Genomic DNA, 9505 nt, shown 5'->3' with positions numbered 1-9505 from the left:
CAGAGATGAATAAAGTGGCCAGGGCTCTGATTCTGTTCTGCTTCATCCTCTGGATGGCTTTTCTTCAAGGAAGTGATTGCAATTTTTATTGCCATGTAGTAGTTGCAACCACTAACATGTTTTCTAGATTATTTTTAATACTGAAAGAAATGTATTCCAAAGACACATATTCAGTAATTTAAAAGTACCATTCCACATGCTCCCATGTGAACAAATACTGCTAAAATTTGGTAAAAATATTATATTACATAATACCTAGAAGTTGCTATCCCTAAAACACTTCAGACAAGGGAAAATTATATTATCCTTGCCAGTGTTTATCCATATGGGTCTGCACCCAAATTAGAGAGACATATCTGTCAGCAGTTAAAATGAAAGGGTGTGAAAATGGAAGTCAAGTTCAGGCTCCAATGCTCTGAGGTTTTTAGTGTGGGAGACAACAATCTACATGTTAAGCATTGATAGGAATTGTCTTACCATGCTGAATTTTAACCCTATCTGGAAATATTTTCAAACAAGCCTCCTTTTTTCTTGCAGCACCAAATTTGTTTCTACTTGAACTCATTATTTACTCATTATTGTTTTTCTTTGCGTGCAGAATTGCAAATCAGACCACACCTTCCATCTCTCGACCCCACCCATTCAGAACAGCACAAAGAAAAATTACTTCCACCACTCTCTTTGGGGTGTGAGTTGCATATCTTAGAAAATGTGGTTGGAATTGGGAAGCATTTCTTCATTTCTGTATTTTTCCTGTTTGGGCCTTCATTTGCAAATGTATGTCTTTCAGCATTTAGATACCTAAGGAAATTTTAAATTTTGTTTCACCTTTCTTCAATCAGCCTCCCTCTAGCCCTCTCTTGAGCCTTCCATTACTATGCCCATACCACCACAAGGTGGCAGGAGGCTGACAGAGATGCACTGGTGACTCCCTTCTGATAATTAGGTGGGGTTTAAAAACCAACATGGAAATATGAGTTTGAAAAATGGGCTCTTTGGTGTTGTGTGGTTTTTTTTCTTTTAAGGGTCTGTTCTAATGCAACCAGTTTGTGGAACACACACATATATATATATATATATATATATAAAATCCAGTTTGTGGAACATGCTTTCTGTTTCATTATGTTGCTTAAGTGATCAAAATACTCTGCTTTTTCTCTTCCATCTTGCAGTGATAATAGATTAATGATGTGCTGTAGTTCTTGAGGTGGGCTGGGGCCTTCTGAGTCCTAGACAAATGTATTGGATGTAAAGCAGCCCCCCATCAGTTGGGCTTGGCTTGGTTTGCACCCCCATGCTCTGTGGAAGAAGGGATCTGCTTTCTTGGGTGCAGTTCATTGCTCTGCCAGGTCAGGGCTGTAGCACAGACTTGTTAGAGGCAATAGAGTTAAGGTTCAACTTGAAAATATGTACTTCTGTGTCTAGGGATTCTGGGAGGTGGGAAATGGGAGCAGAGAACCCTGCTTTGGCTTTTTGTCCTTACCCTCCTCTACAGCAGAGGGGCTTGTTTGGCCATTCAGCTGTGTCAGTGGATCCCTTCTGGGGCCTGATGAAGCTGTGGCCATGCTGTCACACTGATTTCTACCCATGCAAAGCCAGGCTAAGAGCCAGCTGGGCCCTGGTTTCCTTCCCAGCCCATACCTACCATAGATGTCAAGTCGAGCAGTGCAGGAGACAATGCCAGCCTCGTTCTTTGCAGACAAGGTGTACCAGCCAGCATCTGCTTTCTTGGCAGGCTGGATCAGGAGGCAGACATAGCCTGTTGTATCTTGATGCATGCTGGAAAACAAGTGTTTGGGAATGAGAATTTCTCAAGAGCTTTCAGATTTTAAAATATGTATCTTAAATATGAAACAGATGGATTGTCATCTGTACTCACAAAGAGGCAGCAGTCTATAGTCAATAGATTTGCTTTCAGTATGGTCTCAAGCAATGATCAGGGAATCTCAGATCTGTTCTGGCTCCTCTCAGTTGTGCACAGCCACGGTGTGACTGTGGGAGCTGAGTTGTTACTCTGTATATGTTAATATTAGCATTATTTATTGAATACTAATGAGCTAAAGCTGTGCAAAGCTGCTGCACAGTCATATTGTATATTTCCTAGTTCAGGAGCTGGAACAAGAACATAAAAGACCAAGAGCACTTGTACAAAGTTGTGATATTTTTCACAACAGCAACCAGAGCTGCTCAGAAACTTTCTTGGGGCACCCTTTTCCATGAGAAAATGACCAAGTGGGAAAATCAGAAAGATTTGTTTGGCTGACACTCTGAAAGAAACCTGCTTCATTGTTCCCTCCACTTCCTTTGCTCTCCAGTGATCTAAGACTTTGTGGCTGCAATTTCCAGGAAAAAATTTCAGCAGGATATAACAGAACTGAGACTCCTCTGCTCTCTAGGCTGAGGCTGGTCCTTTTTATCAAGCCAAGTGTTTCTCTCATTATAAAGGAAGAGGAGTAAGATGAGCACTTCAGAACCCTTGAAGTTCCAGGATGTTCTGAAATTTGAGATTTTTGTTTCCGTATGAGCTGGAATGAAACCACGGGCTTGCAGGACAAGAGGACATTTTGTGCCCTAATAAAAAAGGGAACATTTCACCCTTTGTTCCCTGCACTACACCGTTTGCTTATGGCTGGGGTGCAGTAGTGTAGGAGCTGGTGTGTGTCCTTGTTGTGCTACAAAACCCTCTCTTGGCTTCAGGCAGGGATCAGTGAGCTGAGAGGGACTGTGGGTCTGTGCAGAGCCACTGGAAGCCTTGGGGGTTTCTGGTCTCAGCTGGCTGCAATAGCAGAGCTGTCACAACCTTTATGCTTGCTCCTGGCACTGTGGGGTGTGGGAGGTTTCCCTTAGCCATTCCTCTGCTGAGCTGAAGCAAAATTTGTTTTCTAACCTCTTGTGAAACAACTGGAAATGTGGCATTTTAGGAGAGTTGTTGATTTTCCACTAACTACAATGTGTGTGTGTGTAGAACCACAATCCCTATGAAATGGGAACACCTGTATGGTGTAATCCATGAATTTGCTCATGGCAGACTCAATCCCCTCCTCCAGATTATCTACAAAGATATTAAACAGGACTGGGCCCAAACCATATGGACTGTAGGCTGCAGAAGGTCAGGGTTAGGTGGGGTTTTTGGAGAGGGGCAGGGTGACCACTAAAAGAGTTTTTTAAGAGAGCTTTCCTTGTGCTTGCTGCCCATCCCTAACAGGTGTGCTGCAGAGCCAGCTTGCTGCACTCAGAGCCTGCAGCTGTGTCTGGGAAGGGGGGGCACTTCCTGAAGCTGATCTCAAAGATCCAGTGACTGCATCAAGTTGTTACTTGGAACCAAGTGAAATGAAATACTAAAAATCAGATATGTGCTGAAGTAGAAATCTTTGAAAAAAGGAAAGCACTTGATTTATCATTAATTACAGCCAGGCACATTATTTCATCAGCTCTTCTTTTGCAAAAATTAAAAAACAGTGCTGCATTTGACTGCATTTGGTCCAGGCACAGGAAATTCAGGCATGGGTGTTACAGTACCTCATCCTCTCCCTGTTTGATGGGATGGTCTCATTGTCCTTCTTCCAGTAGAATATGGGGGGTGGCATTCCCACAACTCTGCACTCTAATCTGACAGGGTAGCCTTCTGGAACACCACAGTTCTGAAGCTTCTCCAGAAACATGGGGGCTCTTTTGACTTCCTTTGCTGGAAAAAAGAATTATTTAACAACAGATATTTTATTCCTTGTTTCTCTTTGAATAGTATGGGAGAACATGGTTTAAAATTATTCTTGTGATACCAAAACAGGTTGGGAATTTTTAGTGAGATGTTGGAAGGGAAGTGAAATGCCATGATATAGCCTCTGTAAGAGAACATAAAGTAAATAATAGGCAGAACTGAAGTTCATAAAAGAATATATGCATGTCTAATGGGTCTAAGCATACTACCATTGCAGAAAATTAATGCCAGATCTATAAATTTCAATATCTCACATGTTTTAAGGCTTTATTAAAGAGCAATATTCAGATTAATTTTTTTTTCTATTTTAAAACACTTTTAAACCAATAAAATTTGGGCTGAAATCTGGAATACCTCAACATATATATTATGAATTCAAACCCTAAGGATTTTCTGGGGAGAAAGTGAAGATGGGTGATAATGAGGCACAACTCTTATGACACTCTCTTAGTAACAGGAGTGCACTCATGTGAGCACCAGGTACATTTCCCTCCATCAGCTGGGGAGGGAAATATATGTATAAAAATTACATGTCTGTATCTACAGCTGTGGGATTTTCCTACTCTCAGTGCATGAACTATTTGTTAACTGTAATTGTCTGTAGGGAAACTACATAAGGTAAATTTGAAGAAATGCATGCAGGTAACTTCATCACTGAGGTGAGTTTTCCAGTGCTTCTTACCTACAACAGTGAGCTCCAGACTGAATGAATTCTGCCCTGTTTTGTTCGTGGCAAGGCAGGTGTAAGTTCCAGCATCACTCTGGGAGAGAGGGTCGATGAGCAGGGAGTGCACCCCAGTCTCCCTGACCAGCATCTTGTGCCTGCTGTCCGGGAGCACGGCTTTGCCGTTCAGGAGCCACGTCAGCTCTGGGGTTGGCAGCCCACTCACCTGGGAGACAGGAAAACAGCTCCACACAAGTGTCCAGCTGGCACAGACAGGTTAGGAAATGCAGAGCCAGGCCTTTTTACAAATGCCAGCTGAATCATGTCACAATCTAGACCAGGAAGTTTTCTTTTTTTTAATTATTTCTGGTTTTGTTTCTCTGCTGACTGCTTCCGAAAGGGAGAAACCCAGAAAACAAATGAGTAAACAGATTTAAAAATACATGAAATATCTGTGGTGTTCACATGCCCTCTGAACAGAGGGAAACTGTGAGACAAGCAGAGAAGAAAGAAAACACAATTCTTATCTCACTTGCTGTGCCTGTGTTGTGCTAAAGAAGAATGCAATGTGGAGATTGTTTACCCAAAGTGAGGATGTTTGGTTCCCTTGGCTCATCAGGGCCAAGCAGTGTGTGTGTGTGTGGGACTGCCACGGGGCAGTCAGGAGAGGAGAGACAAGTGCTGTTGTGTGCAGTTGTGAGCAGGAGTGAGTGCCTGGCAGATTCAGTTTAGATACAAGGTACATAGTACAATAAAGTAATTCTTTAGCCTTCTGATGGTGGAGTCAGGTGCATCATTCTCTCTCCCCTCGCCAACGTCGGGGTCGCCGTTGATTTACAATAAGTGGTGCCCAACGTGGGGCTGTGGCCTGGGCCTGAGAACCAAGACCCTGGATTTGGGCAGAGTTCACAACACAGGCACAACAAGCGAGATAAGAATTGTGTTTTCCTTCTTCTCTGCTTGTCTCACAGTTTCTCTCAGTTCAGAGGGCATGTGAATACCACAAATATCTACATTTTTCTTAGTTAAAAAGGAAGAAATTTAGTTTGAAATACGAAATTAGAATATGAGATTCACAAAAGACTCTTAATAATCCCCTAGTTTTCCTTTTTTGGTGCTGAATAGAAATAAAATTCCTTGATGTGAAATACTACAGAGTTTAACAGAGATGAAAAAAGTTCTGTACAAATTACTTTGTATTTTGTAAAATTTAATGAAGAATGATATAATACTGCATAGCTGTTGAACTTGCATGCTTTAGAACAGTACAAGTTAAGTATTTTTTTGAAAGATTAGACTGTACTGTAATATTAAAAACCTTTTCAATAGGGAGCAGTACTTACTCATGTCTAAATTGCTGCTTTCCACACAAGATTTTACAAAGCAGAGGAAGAGGGGAGTGGAACTTGTCTGAGTGAGGACTGCTCTCCCCCAGGTCTGTGCAATGCCAGACATGCCTTAAGGCTTCTCAAGCTCTGCCAGGATAGCAGAGCTAGGAATAACCAAATTCTTTGGCATGCTCCTTGTAAACTTTACATCATAAATTAAGTAGTAATGAGTCTTGCTCATCTTCAGGGCATTAACTTGTGCCTCAGAGCTTCTCCCCTCTTTAGGGTCAGTGTCAGCACTGCCACCTTTGCTGCACTGCAGGGACATAGAGGGGTTCCAGAGTAGGTTGGAGCAGATGATTCTCCTAAAGGTGTTCAATATTCACTCTGTGTACTCTAGTCTCTGACAATTCTTTCATGCCAGGATTTCAATCAGTAAATTGGGATGTTTCTGTCTCTCTGCATGCTGGGGAAGCATAAAATGAACTAGGCTCAGTTCCCTCTTTTCAGGGAGCATTAATCTTCAGTAATTCAGTCCAGTACAATGGACAACATTTGTTTGGACACAAAGCAATGTGCTGCATCCTCTTTTTCTCATGGTTTTGTGCTATTCTGGAATATGTTCAAGAGTCTGGGAATGGAGCAGAACTTGTGGAGTTCATTCTGGTAAAGGACACAGTCAACACATCTAGTAATTTGAACAACCTTGTAAGTGAGCCTTCTGTTTCTGGGTTGTGTTTTCTGTGTTCTTCATCCCATAGAATATTTGTTCAAAAGAAATCCCTGGAATCAGCTCAGAGACAATGGCATTAAGAAATAGTTTTGAAAATGAAGCATTAAAATGTTCATGCATGCATGAAAGAACATGAAGACACATAGCACTACATGTACAAAGGTACATGTAGTACCTTTGCACATGTAGTGTAGGTACAAAGGTAGGGGAAAGTGAGAATGAACAGAAGAAGCAGTTGATACCTTACAATCCAACCTGCAGAGTCGCCCTTCATGTGCCACCATGTCCCCTGGAGCCTGCAGGAAGTATGGCCTGAAAAAGCGTTCTTGGACCGCCTCTTTGTCTCCCTCTGGCACCCGGGGGCGTGTTCTGCAGTGCAAAAATCACATGTGTGTGCTTGGAAGTCTATGGGTTTTTTTCCCTAATGCTTAAAAAAAAAGGAGGAAATTGAGGAAAAAGATGGAGAGGTAGCTTGAGTTACATAAAAGGGCAGAAAGAAATGGACTGATTGTAATTTAATTCTTGCATATTTTCCCCTTAGAAAGATTCTCCAGTTAGCTATATCATGTAGTAGCCTTGGACTCCCAAGCCAGCCTTTGCTTCTCTTTCCTTTTTTTGGCTGGATTTCATTTTGCTAATCCATCCTTTGCCTTTAGCTCCACTACAACAAGTAAATGAAATCGTACTTAAACTTCCCTGTATTTGAGGATGCCCTTCAAAAACATAGAAGTGACCTGTTGGGAGGGAACTGCTGCTGTTATTTCCACTTTGTGATTGAGAACTGAAGTTCAGTGAATGCAGTGGTTATTTTGGATGCCTTCAGTAAAAAGCATTAAGAAGGTCTGCAGGACTTTTTTCTTTCACCTGTGAGGCTGAGTTGTGGATATTCGTCCCCGAAAAGGGACACTCTGAACCATCAGGTGTCCTGAACAACTGATCCTCCCCTGCAATTCACAATGGAAACACAATTAATAGTTGGTTAATGGCTTATTTCATTTCAAAGTATAAATAGTGAACCTTACAGGATTTATTTTTATAAAGCAGCTGAACTATAGTGAGAACACCACTTCCCCAAAGCAAATGCTGTTGGCCTGCAGTTGAGGCAGGGGTTTCCCAAACTCTTCCAGGCTGTGGCAATGCATTTGGCAGTGGTGCCTGTCCCTGCTTATTTATTCATGCCACAGGTGCTGTCTGCTGGTACCCTTGTACTGGCCTACTTTAAAATGCAGCCACATGGAAACTGAACAGAAAAATAATTTCAAAAAAGAGAAACATTTAAACTGGAAAAAGTCGCCTGATGAATGTACTTCTAAATGGGGTCGAGGAGAATGGTGTAATCTTTGCATCCTGGATAAAGAATAGAATTGTTTAGTAACAGCTCCAAATTTGATTTAACTGTTTGTTTGTTCCTGCTCTGTTCTTTCTGCCTGAAACATCATGTCAGTCTTGTCAGCACATCTCAAAAGGTACCTATCAGCAACAGAGAGTGGCAAGGAGACAGGGCAGGAATTACTAACATGGGAAAAAGTCCTTAGTGCTTTTGGCTGTCTGTGTAACAGGGGAATAGTTTCATCAGTCATCTTTACATGGTTTCTCTCCTATGCTCTGAAGCACCTGATTTGTGATACAGTCACCACTTGATGTCAAAGCATGTGGCCTAATTTGTGTTCCTGTTAATGTATATTAGAAAAAGAGGCAACAAGCTTTTTTGTAAAACAAAACAAAACACCTTACTTGTGGGTTTGCAGCCATAATCGTATAGTTGCCATCATCATCATTAGTAGCAGCTTCAATATGTAAAGAACACGTTCCATCTTCTTCTCTGTTCATTTTGAAATGTGTGTTTTTCTTTGAAATCTGCTTGCCATCCTTGAACCAGTAGACCTGTAGTGATCAGACACAGCCCTGTGACCTAACAGTAACTAGAAAAATAACAGAAGTTGGGGGATAGCTACTACAGTTTTAGAATAAAACTTTATAAACTTTGCAGGTCAGCTATAATTTGAAACAGAATGATTCCAGGTCGAGCTCAGGAAGCTGCACATCACAGCTGGGCCTGTCAGGTTCTCTTTCCTTGGCTCTAGGCACGTTACTGCTTAGATCAGCTCTCATCTCTCTGGGAAGTTCTGGGGCTTGAGCAGTTCTGGGTCTCCTGGAGTCAGCTGGTTGGACCTCAAGGCCTGATGCATGCTCAGGAGCAGGTACTGTGATTTTAGAAAGGTGGGGGAAATGATTCATTTGGGAGCTCTCTCCACAGAGCCATGTGCCTAGAAGGGATGAACAGAAACTGCAGGGGAGTTGGGTTTGTTCCTTAGCAGTTCCAGTGAGAATGACGTACCTTGGGAACGGGAATTCCAACTATTTTGCAGGTGAATGTAATAGGGAATCCTTCCATTACCCGAAAATGCTTGAGTCTCTTATCAAAGATGGGAGCAATGTATTTGCCCGTGGGAATTTCCTCGTGCTGGACTTCATCATCTGACTCATCCACCGGCGTCCGCTCCAGGCGGAATTCGATCTCGTTCATCAGCCTCTGCTCGAAGCTGGAGATGCGGTATTCCTGCAGGGACAGGGGCACAGCTGAGCCCCACTGCCACGGCCTGGCCCTGCAAATGCACCTGCAGAGACCTCAGGGCCTGGCAGAAGGCTCACCCAGTGTGCAGGCTTTGAGATAAAAACGCTAACTAGAAATGTTATGGAATAGGAGAGATATGGTTGAGAGAGGAGTGGAGCTAGAAACAAGTTCCAAAAGATGGCCTTGCAAATATGACTGGGTACTTTGGAGCAGTAGAACTGGGAAAGATGCATTGTAGTAGCACCCACGAGGGGCAGTTTTAGATGATTGCTTTTAAGGTATCTACAGCATGGTGTGACTAAAGCTGATAGGCCAAAAAACACTTATAATGAAATTAGTATTATATTTACGGTGTGACGGTGTTTGCAGGGGTCTTGGGATGAGGGAAGAGATGAAAAAGTTGACTCTGTGTTTCAGAGGCTTGATTTATTATTTTATGATATGTATTATATTAAAAGTATATTAAAAGAATAGAAGAAAGGATTTC

The 9505-nt window shown here is 42.2% G+C and overlaps 1 protein-coding gene across 1 annotated transcript in view; it reads right to left on the bottom strand.

Annotated features, from left to right (window-relative positions):
* Nucleotides 1-9505, bottom strand: part of MYPN (myopalladin) — a 57718-nt gene that overhangs the window by 5673 nt on the left and 42540 nt on the right. The window contains exons 13-19 of the mRNA XM_059850821.1: nt 8782-9003; nt 8178-8327; nt 7308-7387; nt 6686-6812; nt 4401-4608; nt 3520-3685; nt 1646-1779 (exon numbers count right to left, since the gene is read on the bottom strand). Of these exons, the coding sequence (XP_059706804.1) occupies nt 1646-1779; nt 3520-3685; nt 4401-4608; nt 6686-6812; nt 7308-7387; nt 8178-8327; nt 8782-9003 (1087 nt within the window). The remainder of the gene's footprint in view (nt 1-1645; nt 1780-3519; nt 3686-4400; nt 4609-6685; nt 6813-7307; nt 7388-8177; nt 8328-8781; nt 9004-9505) is intronic.

This window comes from Haemorhous mexicanus, chromosome 7 (assembly GCF_027477595.1).
Source record: "Haemorhous mexicanus isolate bHaeMex1 chromosome 7, bHaeMex1.pri, whole genome shotgun sequence".
Classification (NCBI taxonomy): Eukaryota; Metazoa; Chordata; class Aves; order Passeriformes; family Fringillidae; genus Haemorhous; species Haemorhous mexicanus.
Note: the sequence above shows the minus strand (reverse complement) of the source record. Positions and strands in the feature narration are given on the sequence as shown.